Source organism: Rhineura floridana, chromosome 9, assembly GCF_030035675.1.
Source record: "Rhineura floridana isolate rRhiFlo1 chromosome 9, rRhiFlo1.hap2, whole genome shotgun sequence".
Taxonomy (NCBI): Eukaryota; Metazoa; Chordata; class Lepidosauria; order Squamata; family Rhineuridae; genus Rhineura; species Rhineura floridana.
Window position 1 is genome coordinate 125,109,365 of NC_084488.1, and position 17,801 is coordinate 125,127,165.

At 42.2% G+C, this 17,801-nt stretch overlaps 1 protein-coding gene across 8 annotated transcripts in view; it reads left to right on the top strand.

The window, feature by feature from the left end:
- Positions 1-17,801, top strand: part of DYSF (dysferlin) — a 218,817-nt gene that overhangs the window by 28,489 nt on the left and 172,527 nt on the right. For all 8 annotated transcript variants that reach the window (XM_061583673.1, XM_061583677.1, XM_061583675.1 and 5 more), the window contains exon 4: positions 15,811-15,916. In XM_061583673.1, the coding sequence (XP_061439657.1) occupies positions 15,811-15,916 (106 nt within the window). The remainder of the gene's footprint in view (positions 1-15,810; positions 15,917-17,801) is intronic.

A 17,801-nucleotide genomic window follows, 5' to 3' on the forward strand; every position in this document is an offset into this window, starting at 1 on the left:
GTGGCTGTTCTCTGTCAGGCAGGTCCAAGGCACTTTGTGGTTCTCCGAGCAAAGAGGAAAGGTTTCCCAAGTCACCCCTGTGCCCGTGAAATGCGCAGCAAGTGCAATTGCAGGCACTGTCCACAACATTGAAGTGCATGTGGCAGAATGTGGGGATTTCCCCGTAGAGGCAAAATTCAGGCCCAAATACTGCTCCCCCTTGGAACCCTTTGGGAGACGAAAGCCTTGTGGGAGGTGACTTCGGCCGCCCTTCGTTCTGAAATGGCAGCTGATCTCTTGCAGCAGCTGGTAGAACCAGCATTCCCCCAAGGAACCGATTCTACGGACGGGGGAGGTTGAATTTCTGGGGAGGGGGGATTGTGGAGGGCCTTCGCCCTTGGCAAATGTGGGCTCAGGATGTATGGCACCATAGGAAAAAAAAAAGTTTCACAATTATGACCATTTCATTAGGTTACATCCTGCTTTCCCCCCGTTTGTAACTCTGTGTGTGAATGTCTTGAATATCACAGTGTTCTTTTTCAGTCTTCTATGTCTGGCAGCTGTGGCCTTCAGCTGATATACACTTATTAGTTCATTCACATCATCAGGCAGACAGTGACTTATTTCAGGACATAAAATTCTATTCAGTGATGAGAAAGGAAACGGAACTTTAATGGTTGTGTTTGGAAGGAGCCATTAGTTAATTCTGCTTTGTTCATTCCAGAAAATTTAGCACCGAGATTGACTCAATTGGTTATCTATCTATCTATCTATCTATCTATCTATCTATCTATCTATCTATCTATCTATCTATCTATCTATCTATCTATCTATCTATCTATCTATCTATCTATCTATCTGTCTGTCTGTCTGTCTGTCTGTCTGTCTGTTATGCTTTACATCTGACAAGTTGTCCTCTGGGGGATGGGGAAGGGACTTTCAGAGAACTCTGTGTGTTCGCGTACAGAGAATAGCAGAGTTATGATAACACCCTACTGGGATATTTCCAGGAAGATTTGTGCTATCATTTTTAGAACATTTATTTAAACTATTGAGCACAGTGTATCTACAGGGCTTATGGGGAACTGGGCATAATTTGCAATTTTTTAGATTAAAACAGTGTTTCTCATCCTTCTAAAATCTAAGGTGGTCTCTGAAAAGGACAGTGAGGACAAAGTCATCAGGACTTGGCCTTGCACCCTGCAAAGTTAGTCAGAGTTAACAGTTGCACCTATCAGGCATATGCGCCTTGGAAAATGTATAAACTGACCACATTTAAATGTTACGCCAAGTGCATAACAGAAGGCAGGAAAGGGGCTGTTGCCTGATCCTAGGTGTTCATTTCATGCCATTTAACTAAAGCCCTTTTTATAATGAAGGCACGGAGGCTGGGTGTGTGACTGTGTGTGATTCCCCCCACACCCTCCAGTGCTTAGATAATCACTGAAAACAATGCTCTTGAGCATGTATAAAGTGCTCAAGAGCACTGTTTTCTTTGGGGCCAAAAGAGCATAGAAGAGGCTGAGCCCCCCTGTTTTTGATGCTGTGAATCCAGGAGTCTCACTGCAGCAGAAAAGGCTCCTCTTCTGAAGGAACATTTACCAGGCGCCTCAATAAAAGGGATTCTTGTTGTACTATAGATAGAATCTGAGCAAGCTGTAAAAGTTCAGTGTGTCAACGCTGAGGCAGCCGACAGCCAGTTGCTACACGCATATGGCAGCAGCAGCTGGGGGGGAGGGAGGCGGCACGGAGAAGGTGGGATGGGAAGAAGAGAGAGGGAAGAACAGAGGGTTATTTAAGAATAGCCGGGTCTAAAGAGGATATCCAGGAATAGTGAGGATGATTCAGTGGAAGAGAATCCAGAGATCTGAGGAGAAGGAGGGGAAGAGGAAAAACTGACTGGTGGAGGGTGCCTGCACAATGTGGAAGAACTGCTTGGGCTGTCTGTGACGCCCTTCCCTGGCTCTCCCTGTCAGGTTCCTACCTGCGCGTGGCTACTGCCTGTCACTAGGCACCACCAGGGACTCCACCAGTCCGGACTGTCCTTTTTTATTGTTTCTCTCCCCGCTCTAGCACAGATCTCAACAGATCCCCCTGCTAGGCAACCACCAGTCACGTCCTAATACTAGTATTCCCAGAGACTCTGAATACTGGTATTGTAATTCTCTTCACCGCTGCCACCATTTGTTACAGTTCCCCTTCAGCCTTGGTCATTACCTTACCCTCCCTTCTGGTCTGTGAAACCCCATCCAAGGATCAGGCCTTTGGTAAACCAAATTAAGTATTTATTACAGATAACAAAGCTAACAAGATTAACAAGATTTCTTCTTAAGGCACATAAGCATATGGTTTTACTCAATACTAATCCGAACTCCACCCCCCTCCTTCTCCACGCTCTCCTGGCAAACAACTCTCTCAAACCCCACCAAGCAACCCACTCTTTCTCTTCTCCCTCCAGATTCCACTCTCACTCTTCCTTTTATACGTTCAGCCATTTTAAACACTCAGCCAATCATCTAGCATTCTACTGCCCATTCACTCCCCCTCCTCTTTCACTCCACTTACCATGTATCTTCTAAACAACCAACACTTACCATATATACATTAATATAGGAACATCACACTGTCCTCTCTTTCTCTCTCTTTCTCTGTCTCTTTTACCTGCACATTTGGCATTGTGGCTTCTGTTGGGAAACTGGCAGGAAGTATTGTCAAAGGTAAAATAACCAAGGATATAGAAGAGCAAGCCTTGCTGAAGCAAACCAGCATGGCTTTTGCAAGGGTTAAGTCCTGTCTCACTAACCTATTACAGTTCTTTGAGAGTGTCAACAAGCATATAGATAGAGGTGATCTGCTGGGCGTAGCATACTTGGACTTTCAAAAAGCTTTCGACAAGGTATTTCCCCAAGGATTCCTGAGTAAGCTTAGCATTCACAGAATGAGAGGAGAGGTCCTCTTGTACACCAGTGGGATCAGTGGACTGATTTCCATTCTGGATAAATTAGCGAACACCAGCAATTTCTGGTCCCATTTCTGGTTTTGATGGAATTCTAAAACATCCCTTGCTGCAGCCCGCGGGCCCGCCCAGCAGATGGCACGGGGTTTCACCAGCGGAAAGGGGAAGGAAATAATGTCCAGCTATTTCCCCTCTCTCCTGCATCCCCCCCCCACACCCTATATCTTCAAAGCAGATTTACAGAAGGGCATGGGGGGGCTATAGGGGGAGGAGGAATTGTTGAAAACTGCTTGCCTCCCTGTTGCTCTGACAGGAGACTGCGTGATATTGATGGAAGCAGTGGTGGCTTCCACCTTGGACAGCTCCTTGAAAGTTCAGACTAAAACTCGGAGCACATTCCACTGCTCCACTGACACGGAGCCCCCAGTCGCCACTGGATGGAAGCAGGTCTGTTCCTCTTCCTTGTTGGAAGCCAGACACAATAAGAAGGGGCTGTGTTCCCTAATACAGAGCACTGAATAGTTTTGTTTTTAAGTAGTTACTACACTTATAGCCCACCTTTCTCCCAAGGAACTCAAGGTGACATAAATGGTTCTCCCTCTCCCCATTTTATCCTCACAACAAACCCTGTGAGGTAGGTTGGGCTGAGAGATTGTGAATGGCCCAAAGTCACCCAGTGAACTTAAGGGCAGAATGGGGATTTGAATCCTGGTCTCCCACGTCCTAGTCTGACCACTACTTCCACATTGGATCTCAGATAAATTTCTAATGTTAAATTAAAGCAATATTGCGTTTTTGATAATAAAGCATTCTTGATACAAACTTATATGTGTAGTAGTTAGTAAATTGAATAAATGTATTAATTTGTTAATAAATTTATTTATTTATTAGTAAATTGAATATCTGGCATCTTTCTCTTGGCCTTATATAGTTTTACAGTATACCCCTACATGTTGTTAATTTATCCATATTTGGTGTTTTTTGGTTCTTTCTAACACTTTGCATATCTGACAGCTACTAGCCAGTTTGAATGTTACCCCTTTTTTGGGGGGGGTATCCTTTGTATAGAAAAATAGAAATAATAATGGATCTGGATTTATAGAATACCCCAGTATTTTCCCATTAATATACTTATTTTATTCAATATTACTTTGCAAAAAACACTACAAATGATCATTTGGACATTTCCAGCAGATTGGACTATAACTTTTATTCATCCTGTATATTGATCCTGGAGCAGCAATGATGATGACTGTAATTTATTGCCTGTCCTTCACCCTGAGGTCCCAGGACAGGTTACAACAGTTGAAAATACATCATTAAAACTATTAAAAACAACTTAAAATCACAACATTAGAAAAAGAATGGGCGAGTCCTAAAAATATACATCTTAGGTGTCCAAGGCCAGGGTAAAGGGGTGCATCTTCAGCATTCACCGAAAACTGTACAGTGAAGTTGCCAGGCGCACCTCGGTGGGGAGGGAGTTCTACAACAGAAAAACCAAATATTTTGAGCCAGAGGAGTTCATTTTTATCCGTTAACACTTATGTTTGATTTTCTAAACCCATCCTATGATCAGCTAAATCAAAGGTGGGGGACTTATTTAATCCAAGGCCACATTACTACAGTAGAAAGCTATTCAGGGGAGGTGCATTCTAGTAGTAGGTAGTACCATCTTAAAAAGTGGGTGTGGCCACACTCACACATGCACATATGTGCATCCCCTGCTATTTCCCATGGATACAGAAGCGTATATTTAATTCTGAATAGTTCCACTCACCTTCCATTTTCTTCACAGACTTTCCCCCCAATTTTTAAAAAATAGCTCTCTCTTTTATCTGTTCTGTGTAAAAGGCAAAGAACCCCTCAGTAATCCCAGCAGAAGAATGCAGATAAGGTTAACATACAGCTGAACTGCAAGCACTGCCGAACAGTTATTTAAAGCTTCAAAATGCCTTCTGAAAACTGCATGTATGCAATTGCAGAATGCATGGACTACTTTTCTGCATGTTAGCAAAGAACATGATTTTGCTGAGAATTGTGTTCCTTGGACTTGTTGCCATAAAATGCAGTGCTTGAATTGGGAGGCAGTGCCTCAAGGCGTCGCATGCAAAGCAGGGCATTATAACAGTTGCCTCAGTTCTTAGGTTGGAAGACCATCTGTGAGATTGAAGCAGGCTGATTGAAGCACTGGTGTTACTGCTAAACCACAGTGTGCTAGATGCTGTATAGAACACCCAAGCCTTTTGCATAGGCTGCGGTATTCAATACATTGCAGCCTTCTCTTTAATCATTGTCTGCCTCTCCAACAGATTTTTGCTCCCAGGCCCCCAAATTTAGAAGACTACTCCTGCTGCCATAGCTGCACTTCCTTGCAGGGATTTTCCTCTGTTCCCCTCAGTGAGAGGGTGAATTATGATTGTCTTTTTCCTGATGGGGGTGCAGGAAAGGACACCACCCGATACAGCATGATAAGTTGGGAACAGCCTGCTGACGCCTTGGCTTCCGTCCAGGGTGTTCATTGCCAGCTTTCTCTGTCTTGTTTTTATATGCTATTTGCAGACTCTGTCATTAATTTGAGTGTTCTGTCCCCCACTTCAGAAATGGAAATGTGAACTAAAGAAATGGTAGGACTGCTCATGTGTCCCATCCATATGCAGAGGAACGACATATGCAGAGGTTGGAAAAGTTACTTTTTTTGAACTACAACTCCCATCAGCCCAACCCAGTGGCCATGCTGGCTGGGGCTGATGGGAGTTGTAGTTCAAAAAAAGTAACTTTTCCAAGCTCTGGACATATGCATGTAGACTCTGTCCACAAGCTCAGGTGAACGGGAGGTATTCAATGCTACTCCTACTCAGAGTAGACCCATTGAAGTTAATGGGCATGACGAACATAGGTTAATTGATTTCAGTGGGTCTACTCTGAGTAAGAGTTAGTTGAATACAGCCCTGTGTGTGGCCGGGGCTTAGCCAGTGGGCATGAACTTCCTCTCCTTCCTCACATGCTGACCTGTACGTGGGCAAATGCATAAACTTTCCCAGTGAAATATTCTCAATCACTACATTTAGCAAATGCGGAACATCCAGGATGGGCTTGAGAGTGAACTCTTGTTTTGTAGTTCTTCTGGGCACACTGGTGAAGTAACAGGCCAGGGATGAGATTAGATCAGCTTGGTCCTGGTTGCACGGAATAGCAACCCGTTACTGACAGTGGCTTCAGACATTTTCCTTATCCCACACAGAAGCCTTCCCCAGTCTGGCACTTTATGGAAGTTTTGTATCCAGAGTGTTTTTAAAGTTTCCTTTATTGCCAACTTTAATGTATATTTTATATTCTTTGTAAAATGTGGTGTTGGAGGAGAGCTTTGTGCATACCATGGACTGTGAAAAAGACCAATTGGGTGTTAGAACAAATTAAACCAGAACTGTCACTAGAAGCTAAAATGATGAAACTGAGATTATCGTACTTTGGACACATAATGAGAAGACATGATTCACTAGAAAAGACCATAATGCTGGGAAAAACAGAAGGGAGTAGAAAAAGAGGAATTTATTTATTTATTTATTTATTAAATTTCTATACCGCCTCATAGCCGAAGCTCTCTGGGCAGTTCACAACAAAGAAGGCCAAAGAAGCGATGGATTGATTCCATAAAGGAAGGCACAGACCTGAGCTTACAAGATCTGAACAGGGTGGTTCATGACAGATACTCTTGGAGGTCGCTGATTCATGGGGCCGCCATAAGTCATAATCAACTGGAAGGCACATAACAACAATAACAAACTACTCTGAGAGGTTTTATTTACAATTAAGCAGTATATAAATTCTGCTCAATAATTAAATATTGCCATTCCCACCAGCCTCAGCATCCAATGGGCTGATGGGCGCTGTAGTCCAAAACATCTGGAGGTCACCAAGCTGTGGATGTCTTACAGGGAAAACAGGTTTCATGTTATTAATTTTTGGCTGTTATTATTTTCCAGAATTTCTAGGCTGTCTTTCATCACACGTAGCGATCACATGGTGGCTTCCAACATATTATAAAAGTTATCTTAAAATGCACACACAATTAATAATAAAAACAATATTATTGCGTAAAGCATGGAACCATCACGCAGATTGTTGCCATCTGGGGAGGTGGCACCTGTAGGTGATTTTGGAGTGCGCCCAAAATTCTGGACGATAGCAGCTGGCTGCCGTTTCAAGAGCACATTTTGTTCCTTTTGGAAGATGAAGAAGAAAAAGAAGAGGAAGATTTTCAATTTCTTACCTGCCCTTCACTAAAACGTCACAGGGTGGATTACAACAATGTAAAAATCGATATTAAAACAGTCTGAATCAAGTTACAGTCACAGGAATAGGGTATACCCCAAAGAGAGTGTTATAACAGATAGCAGTGTTGCAACACTAATCTTTTTATCTTTGCCATCCAATCCTAGAGAAGGGATAGAAATTCAATTCAGTTTGCCTTTAAAGCCAAATCTATGAAATTCACACTTTCCAAAGAACTATGAGAAGTAAAACACAGCCATCCTTCAAAATCTGCATTCATCTGAATTTTGCAATGCAGTTGTCCAGCCAGAATATTTATAACAAGGCATATATTAGGGGAAAGTCTGCATAAAAATAAACATATTAATGAAAGTAACAAGCAAAAGGCATTATATTAGAATAGCTTGCAAAAATATATAAATTAGTCAAATGTGTTTATTGGGAGAAATGTGCCCTAAAATTCTGAAGAATTTTCATGAGGATTTTTTTTAAAAGTTGCAAATTGCTGCAGAAGTGTGGAGAAGTGAATTTAAGAATGAAGACACAAGAAACTGAGAGGAGATAAACGGGCAGATTCTCCATCCCTCACCCCATCCTTCCTGTATGAAACAGCACCCTGTTACAGCTTATGCTGTATTTTAACACCACCACCAACAACAAAGGAACCAGCCATTAAAGTCTTAATCAGCCAAGTGAAAAGTCTGGGCTTGTGTTGTGTTTTTAACGTCTTGACTAGGTGCCTGAAGACAGACTGAGAAGGGAAAAGGCCTCCTGAGGAAGGGAGGTCTTCAGTTCTGCTGCAGCCACAAAGAAGACCTTCTCCTGTGCCCCAGCTGTAGTTGCAAGAAGAGCCTCCCCATGAGATTTTCGGGAGCAGGCAGCAAGGCACGGGAGGGAGTGTAACTTGGACCCCAAACCATTTGGGAAAAGTGGATGGAGCAATACATGAAAATTGTGCAGTAGGCTGGTTGCTACACACCCCTACCCCCCCTCCATCCAGTCAAGCAAAAGGCATGATTATTATTTTTATTAAATTTATTTATACCCTGCCTTTTGGCCAAAGGCCCTCAAGACGGCTTACAAAGAAAAATAAACACAAGTATAAAAATACATCAATAAAAGCAATACAATTTACAAAAATTAAACTAAATAACAAATAATATTATTAAGAAAAAAAATGTCCAAGAAAATTTTTGAACAAGTGTATTTAAAAGTTCAGAGTGCAAGGACACATTCCAGCCAGACATAAACTCATAAGGAGGGTTCAAGGCAGGGCTGGTAAAGGGTGTGGCTGGGGAGGATTCTGAGGGCTGGATAGAGAGACCTGAAGGGCCGCTTTAGACCTTCAGACTTGAGGTTCACCACCCCCTGATTTAGGGCTTTAATCATGTGTGCATGGGATCATCAGACCTATGGTTTGTGTCTTGTACAAAAAAGTGCCTGGGGGGTGCTGCCGCTCCCAATTCCATCCTCTGTTGTTGTTGTTTTTATATTTTTCCTGTTCTTATTTGGGCCCAGTAGACTATACTAGGTAGAGTACAGAATTCAGAAGTGACGCAGCCCTACAGGAAAAAAGTATGAAACCCGCGTGTAGAATGCCACGCACGAAGGGATGCTGCCTTATAGTGAGCCAAGGCCTCTCCAGGTGACACGGATTTGGGGAGCTGGGTGCCTTGCTTCACCCCTCTGGATCTCTGCAGAACAGCCCTTGGCTGAGAGCCTGCCCCCGGGGACACTGTGGTGGCCTAGGAGTGGTGGTGGCCTGCCTGTTGTCTGCAAGGACAATTTCCCAGTCATTAGCTGAGCTGCTGTGAAGTCATGGCATCTTCACAAGCACCCCAACTGTTCAGGGGAGAATTGCCAGCATCAGAATGTCAACAAAGTGCAGAATCGATGAAGGATGTGATTTAGTGTACAAGCACTAAATCTTGCCTATTGATACGAAGTAGCCATCCAAATCTTTGTCTGAAAATCTTAAGTTCTTCTTCCCTGCACTCTGCAATGCAACTTGGGTTGGCCCTGCTTATCCTTTACTAACCTTGCTTAGGGGGTGGTTTAAGGCAGACTGCTTCATAATTTATATTGTGTCAGGAAGTGAAGGAGCAGGAAGAGAATTTCTAAGGAAAAAATGACTCTCCTGCACAGACAATGTCGGGAAGTGGAGAGGGGAAGGATCCAAAACGAATAAGACATCGAAGCAGCCTCTCAGAGACGGGGCTCTTATTGTGTGTGTGTGTGTGTGTGTGTGGTCAAGAAGGTGTTTGGAAGGCTGTTTTTGCCTTCCTATTTTTAAACTGGATTACGTTCCACCCACCGCTTGTCAGTCTCTAGCTGGAGCAATTCAGTTTTCTTGGCAAGGTCTCCAAGTTCCTCTGCAGGGATCTTCATGGCAGGGTGGTATATTCATGTGGTTATTTGATAAATCAGGATTGGGAACCGATTTTCCTTTCCAGCCAACAGTTTTTGCATCCTATCTTAGAGTGGCACAAACAGATTTATAGGCTGAAAACGTGTATGGAGAATTATCAGCAGGTTAAGGCTGCTGTCCTCATAAACACCTTTTGGAGAGATTAAGTCCCACTGAATAGACATACTCCTAAGTAAACATATTTAGCATTGTGCTATTAAAGATGTCTAAAGAGGGTGGGATACAATAGAGACTTTGGACCCCTCCAGACATCCTTTCTATTGTGTATTCATGATGATTTGTGCTCATGATGGCCATTCATTCATTGGCGATCACTCGTGGCCGAGTAAGATTGTCTACCAGGGTAAGGTCTTTAGCGGTGGGTCTGTAAGTGACTGTGGAGGCCAATTCTGGATCCACACAGCCTCCCACAGTGAGGACATAGGTTTCCAGATGGGAGATGGTCACGATGAGGATTTGCTTGACTCATTTGTCCCTTTTTGCCCTGTATTCATGCTTCTTCAAAGTCCATAACACCTTTGATAATGGCCGACCTCCAATTGGGATGCTCATGGGCCAAGGATTCCCAATTCTCTTTTTTTTTTTTTTTCAATAATTTTTATTCAAATTTTCATAAAACATACAAGACGAAATCATAAAACATTCAAAGACAAAAAACAAAATCAAAAATAGTTAAACAAAAAAAAAAATAAAAATAAAAATAAAAATAAAAAATAAAGAGTAAAATATTGACTTCCCATTTGTCAAAGATCAGATCAGTTATAAGTCTATAATATATAACAATCCTGTCTCTTAAGTCATATTATAAAATCACTTTCCTCCAATAGTTATCTTACTTAATCATCAAATCTCATAAACATTACTTTATTCTTTCCACAAAAAGTCAAAGAGAGGTTTCAATTCTTTAAGAAATATATCTATCAATTTTTTTTTTCCAGATAAGCATATCGATTAATCCATCTCATTACTAATTATGATAATCTTATTGTCATAACCATAGTCAAAATAAACATTTCAATTAATCCATCACATCAGAATCTGTTAGGTTCAGTAATTTCAGTAGCCATTGTTCTATTATCCCTATTAGTTCCATTTTCCATCTTCCATCTTCAGTAGTCTTGTTAAGTCCAGTAATTTCAGTATCCAATCTTCCATTATCAGTATTCCATAATAATCTTGCTGTCAAAGCCATAGTCATATAGTAAGAGTCTGATGGGAATTACCTCTATCCCAAATATTTTCTTGCCATCCATTCTGAATAGGTTGCTGAAATACTGCTGTAAAATCATATCTCTGTTCTTTTTTTCAAAATACACTGGGTCATCTCTTGAAAGTTTTTCCATTGTCACATGGCTGCAGTTAATTCCATAGATTTTCTCTATATTGGGCTCCATCACATCATTCCAGTCCAGAAGATTATCCATGCCATTGATAACTTTATCTCTAGAATCTTCATTAATTTCTTCAGAGATAACATTGAGTTCCAAACAATAGATTTTATTTCTAAAGTCCATAGACTCCAAATCTTTTTCCTGTTCCACGTTTGTTCCAATCTCCGGGGTCTCCTCTCTCACAGGGACCCCTGTTCCAGTCTCCAGGGTCTCCTCTCTCACAGGGACCCCTGTTCCAGTCTCCAGGGTCTCCTCTCTCACAAGGACCCCTATGTCTTTAATCTCCTGTGTCTCCAAACAATAGATTTTATTTCTAAAGTCCATAGACTCCAAATCTTTTTCCTGTTCCACGTTTGTTCCAATCTCCGGGGTCTCCACTCTCACAGGGACCCCTTCCAGGGTCACCTCTCTCACAGGGACCCCTATATCTTTAATCTCCTGCGTCATTTTACTCAATTCAATTTTCAGCTCCTTACAACCCTGTCGCAGGTTTTGTTTCGTTATCTCAATCTCATCCATTATTTTCTGAAACATAGTTATTTCCAGATTCTCAGCCACTTTCTTAATTGCCATTTTAAAAGAAAAATATAGGAAAACCACTTCTTATTTCAGCAACAATTGGGTTAATACTCCAAACTTGGTGACATCACAGTATAAACAGAGCAGACAGCCTTATCTCTCCATAGTTAAGTAAACAAAATGCAGTTCCCAGGATCGAAACAATTAATGGCAGTCGTCAGAAAACAGATTCGTCAAAATAAAATAAAATAAAATAGACCAAAAAGAGAGTAGTCTCAGACAATATAATATTCTTCAAAATAAAAATCTGGAATAGAAATCCCTCTTCTGTGTATATCTTTAGAATGCAAATCCAGGACAGCTTTTTGCAACAAAAACAGAGATAAGCTATTAATTAGTGCGTAGCAGAGAGAAGTTACGGCTCCCCAGTGAGATGTCAAAAACCGATCAATCTGGCAAATCTCTTTTAAACAGCAACAATTTAAGTCAAGTAAAAGAAAAATATAGAAAGAAGGGTGCTTGCCTGTTAGTGCGTTCTCTCTTAGAAGATAAGGTGAACGTTCGCTTTATCAGATAGAGCTTGCTGTTGAAAATCCGTCCCACCTTCGTCGGCTGGACCTCGTCCCATAAATTAATGAGATCTGGTCGTCCCAACAAAAATAGGCTTTGAGGTTAATCTCTTCGTTTCTCCCTACCCGGGAGAAGTTTAATCAGTCAAAAAAGAAGAAAAAACTGACTGATATATCTGAATAAGCTTCTTTTGAGGCAGGAGCCTGTCTCAAAAGCAGGCACAGGCTAAGTCACCCTTCCCGGAAGTCCAGGATTCCCAATTCTCAATGCTTATGTTACATTTTTTTAGATTAGCTTTGAGATCATCTTTAAACCTCTTTTGCTGTCCACCGATATTCCGTTTTCCATCCATAATTTGGGAGTAGAGTAGCTGCTTTGGAAGACGGTGATCAGGCATTCGAACAACATGGCCGGTCCAGCAAAGTTGATATTGGAGGATCATTGTTTCAACACTGGTGGTCTTTGCTTCTTCCATTACACTATCTTTGCTTCTTCCATTACACTAACATTAGTCCGCCTATCTTCCCAAGTAATTTGCAGAATTTTCCAGAGGCAGTGTTGGTAGAATCTTTCAAGAAGTTGGGAATGGCGTTTATAGATGGTCCATGTTTCACAGGTGTACAGTAAGGTCGGTAGTACAATGGCTTTGTAAATAAGCATTTTGGTCTCCCTGCTAATATCCCGATCCTCAAACACTCTACGCTTCATTTGGGAGAATGTGGCACTCGCAGAGCTCAGATGATGTTGAATTTCAGCATCGATGTCAGCTTTTACAGAGAGATGGCTGCCAAGATATGAAAAGTGATCAACATTCTCCAGCATCGCACCATTAAGCTGGATTGATGGTGCTGCACTGGGATTGGTTTGCACTTGCTGATGAAGCACTTTGGGTTTTTTTATGTTAAGCGAGAGGCCAAGCTTTTCATATGCTTCCGCAAAGACATTTAGGATAGTTTGAAGATCTTTCTCTGAATGTGCGGAGACTACATTATCATCGGCATATTGAAGTTCTGTGACAGGGGTTGTAATTACCTTACTTTTTGCTTTCAGCCTACTGAGATTAAAAAGCTTTCCATCTGTTTGATATGTGATTTCCACACCAGTGGGAAGTTTCCCCTCAACAAGGTGTAGAATCATAGCGATGAAAGTAGCAAATAAGGTCGGAGCAATGACACATCCCTGTTTGATGCCTGACCCCACTTTGAGTGGATCACTTTGAGAGCCATTGTTGTCCAAAATTGTTGTAGTCATGTTGTCATGGAGGAGTCACAAAATATTCACAAATTTATCAGGGCATCCAATTTTCAGAAGGATGGTCCAGAGAGCAGTTAGATTTACAGTATCAAAGGCCTTAGTCAGATCAATAAATGCAGAGGTTGGTTTTGCTCCCTGCATTTTTCTTGAAGCAGTCATGCAGTGAAGATCATGTCCACCATCTCCCTGGAAGGGCGGAAACCATTTTGGGATTCAGGGAGGATGTCTTCTGAGATAGGTAGGAGGCGATTTGCGAAGATCCTTGCAAGGATTTTACCTGCGGTAGCTAGAAGAGAGGTGCCTCAGTAGTTCCCACAATCTGTTCTATCACCCTTCTTGAAAAGAGTGATAATTATGGCATCCCTAAAGTCTTCCGGGATCTCCTCCTTCATCCAGATTTTTTCTATGAGTGTATGAAGTTGTTGTGTAAGTTCTATTGCGCATTCATGATGATTTGTGGTCATGATGGTATCAGGACGGTTATAAGCGATAACACTTTCAATACTGCTTGTGCCTGCAAAAGTTAAGGGGCGAGCGTTTTGCTTCGTTTCCAATCAGTGCATGTTCTGTAACTTCCTGCTGAAATCCTGTAACTTTTTTTAACCACAAATGTTCTGAGTGGTTTTGTTGGTCCCGCTCTTGTTGTGCAGAGCTTGGAAGATTACTTTTAAAAAGTAATAAATTACAGTTACAGTTACATGGCCCCCAAAAAGCAGTAATTACTGTTACAATTACAATTGTTCTGAAAGTAACTGATTACTTTACTTTTACTCAAAAGTAATTGCTACAATTACATTTTAGTTACTTTTTTAAAAAGAAAATTGCCTACAAGGTGCTGGCCTTGGGTGCTGCACATCTAAGTAGCCTGAAACAACATTAAAAATAAGCACACACACACACAGAGGGTAGTAGAATTTTTTTTATCCATAAGATTAACAGAATGGCATAACAGAATCTCACATCCCCTCACCCCATTCCCAGCAATGATGATACCCCAACACACTTATTTTTTGTATATATATATATATTGCCTCCAGCTCTTTTCTCAATTGTTTTTTCCACCCAGTCTCGCTCTCCACCTCCTCCCTCATCGCCTCCTAAGCACCCATAGAGCATGAAGGAAGAACAACGCTGTACAGAAGCCCAATTTGAAGCACATGATTTTTATTCACAAATCAGAGGAGCAGAAGACTTTCCCTGCTCCCCCCCCAAGTAATGTGCAAAAGTAATGCTGGAAACATTACAATTACTCCTCAAAAGTAATGAAGTTACTACTCATTCTATTACCAGGAAAATGTAATGAAGTTACCCACTCGTTACTCAAAAAAGTAATAAATTACAAGTAATTCGTTACTTGTAACTAGTTACTTCCAAGCTCTGTTGTTGTGCTATAGCGCAAGAATGCCCCTTCAGATGGCAATAATGCAGTAACATTGGGAAAGCATGAAGGACCCCCAATAAAGTGGAATGATGTGCGGATGGTTCAGTATAAATCTACTACCAATGCACTATTAATGCGTCACTGCTGCAGAATACCGATGCAAAAACACACCAGTCTGTGGGGGCCATTATAAAATGATGTGAAGTGTGAAGAAACTCAAAAGAGAGAAGTTTTTCTTTTTCATGACGCTGGAACCCAACTGAGTCATCCAGTGAAACTGATGAACATCTCTCCTTACTTCTTGTGAATGAGTGATTACTCTTGGGTGAGTCTTCTTTTCTCTAGCTCCCTCTCTCCTAAATTATGAATGAAATGGACGGCCTTCAAGTCGATCCCGACTTATGGCGACCCTATGAATAGGGATTTCATGGTAAGCGGTATTCAGAGGGGGTTTACCATTGCCTCCCTCTGAGGCTAGTCCTCCCCAGCTGGCTAGGGCCTGCTCAGCTTGCCACAGCTGCACAAACCAGCCCTCCCTTGTCCGCAACGGCCAGCTGGGGGGCAACTGGGCTCCTTGGGACTAGGCAGCTTGCCCACGGCTGCACAGGTGGCAGGCCACGTAACCCCTGAGCCACTCGCTGTGGGGGTGATCTTTAGCTGGCCCTTGACACCCAGGAGACATGAGCGGGGATTTGAACTCACAGACTCTAGACTCCCAGGCAGGCTCTCCTCCCTACTGGGCTATACCACTGTCTCCTAGAGGTGTTCAAAATGGCATTTCACAGAATTGCCTTCATGTTATCCATAAAGCTTGAGGCTCAAGTTTGTGTCTAAGTATCCCTCAAAATTAAAAACAAATCTAAATCAAAATGTGAAAATGTTCAGAATTTAAAATGTTAGTTTTATTTTATTTTTTTTCAAAAAAACAAAAATAAACCCTGAGCTGAATTTTAATTGTGTCCAGAATATCACTAGGCTCTGCTGTGTGCCCCCCGAGAACTTTTGTGCTTTCCTGGTAATCTTTGGTTCCTTCCCATTTAATTTTCCTTTTTGAAAGGTTCCTGGGCGAAGCCCACGTGCCGCTGCGCGATGTCCTTGCGTCTCCCCACCTGGCTGCCAGCTTCAACGCTCCTTTGCTGGATGCTAAGAGGCAAAGCACAGGGGTAAGTCCATCTCTTTGTGGGGTCTGTGTCCCAGGGAGTCTGCTTGACCCACAGCAGGAAGAAAAAGAAGTCCCTCCCGCCAGCTGATGGATGTGCTGGCACTCAGTTCCTATAAATCCCCAATCTCATTTCCAGCTATGGCTGGGAAGGTCCCTTGTCTGAAACCCTGGACAGCCACTGCTGCTAGTCAGTGTAGACAATGCTGCGCTAGATGGACCATTGGTCTGTCTCTGTCCGAGGCAGCTTCTTTCTAAGACCCTTCCTAATTCATTCCCAGCCTGGTGGTGTGAGCAGAGCTTAGCAGTAATGGGGTGTTCCACTTAGAACCTTGGTCCATGAAGCAGCCTAATATTTTCTATTCCACCTGCCCCGGACTCCCCAAGGTCTCAAGCACAGGCCTTTTCATAGAATAGTAGAGCTGGAAGGGGCCTATAAGGCCATCAAGTCCAACCCCCTGCTCAATGCAGGAATCCAAATATAGAATCATAGCATAGTAGAGTTGGAAGGGGCCTTTTACAGCCCTTCTCAGGGCACCTCTTGGAGGGAAAGAGGCTCTTTTGCATTGACGTGCAGAAAAGTCTTAAGAGTCCAACTCCAAATTTTCACTTGCAGGTCTGGCAGAGAAGAGGTGAGCATGTCTTCTTTTTTCTTCTTCACCAGTGAGCACAATCTTTTGTTCTTTTTTTTTTTCTTCAAAAGTAGCTTCCTTTCTGGGTTGTCCTTTGGTCAGCTTTTAGCCAGGCTGGGATGGCCAGAGTGAAGCCATTCTGCATTACTCAGAGGGGAGGATGTTTGTGTGCGAGAAACTTGACTACTTCCTCCTGTGGCTCCCTGGGGACTCTTTTATTCGATGGAAAGTTCCTCTTGTACTTCCTTCATTCCATTGCCTTCCCTCCAGTTGGGGAAACTTCATTTCATTAACAGAATGTGAAATTGATGAACATTAATTAATCAGGTGCTTTGAAAACAGTGATGCACATTTTGCGTGTGTAATCCTAAATTATTTATCATTATCATTATTGTTGTTGTTGTTGTTGTTGTTAAAATCTGTTATTAAAAACAGTTTAAAACATACATATTAATGGGGTCTGTCTGAACTGACAGACCAGGAACGGGATCTTGAGGTCATAGTGGAAAGCTCAAAGAAAGGTGCAACCCAGTCTACAGCAGTTGTGAAAAAGGCAAATTCCATACTATGGATCATTAGGAAAGGGTCTGAAAATAAAACCATCAATATCATAATGCTGTTATATAAATCTGTAGTGCAGCCTCATTTGGAATCCTGCATACAGTTCTGGTCGCATCACCTGAAAAAGGATAGCTTTGCGGATACCATGGACTGCAAAAAAGACAAATAATTGGGTGTTAGAACAAATTAAACCAGAACTGTCACTAGAAGCTAAAATGATGAAACTGAGGTTATCATACTTTGGACACCTAATGAGAAGACTTGATTCACTAGAAAAGACAATAATGCTGGGGAAAACAGTAGAAAAAGAGGAAGGCCAAAGAAGAGATGGATTGATTCCGTCAAGGAACCCACAGACCTGAACTTACAAGATCTGAACAGGGTGGTTCATGACAGATGCTCTTGGAGGTCACTGATTCATAGGGTCGCCATAAGTCGTGGTCGACTTGGAGGCACATGACAACAACAACAGGGCTGGAAAAGGTTCAGGAAAGGGCAACGAGGATCATCAAGGGGATGGAGTGACTCCTCTGTGAGGAAAGATTGCAGCATTTTAGTTTAGAGAAAAGGCAGCGAGTAAGAGGTGACATGACAGAAGTGTATAAAATTGTGCGTGGCATGGAGAAAGTAGACAAGGAGAGCTCTCTCTCCCCCCCCCCAAACTCTTATAATATTAGAACCTAAGGGTCATGCAAT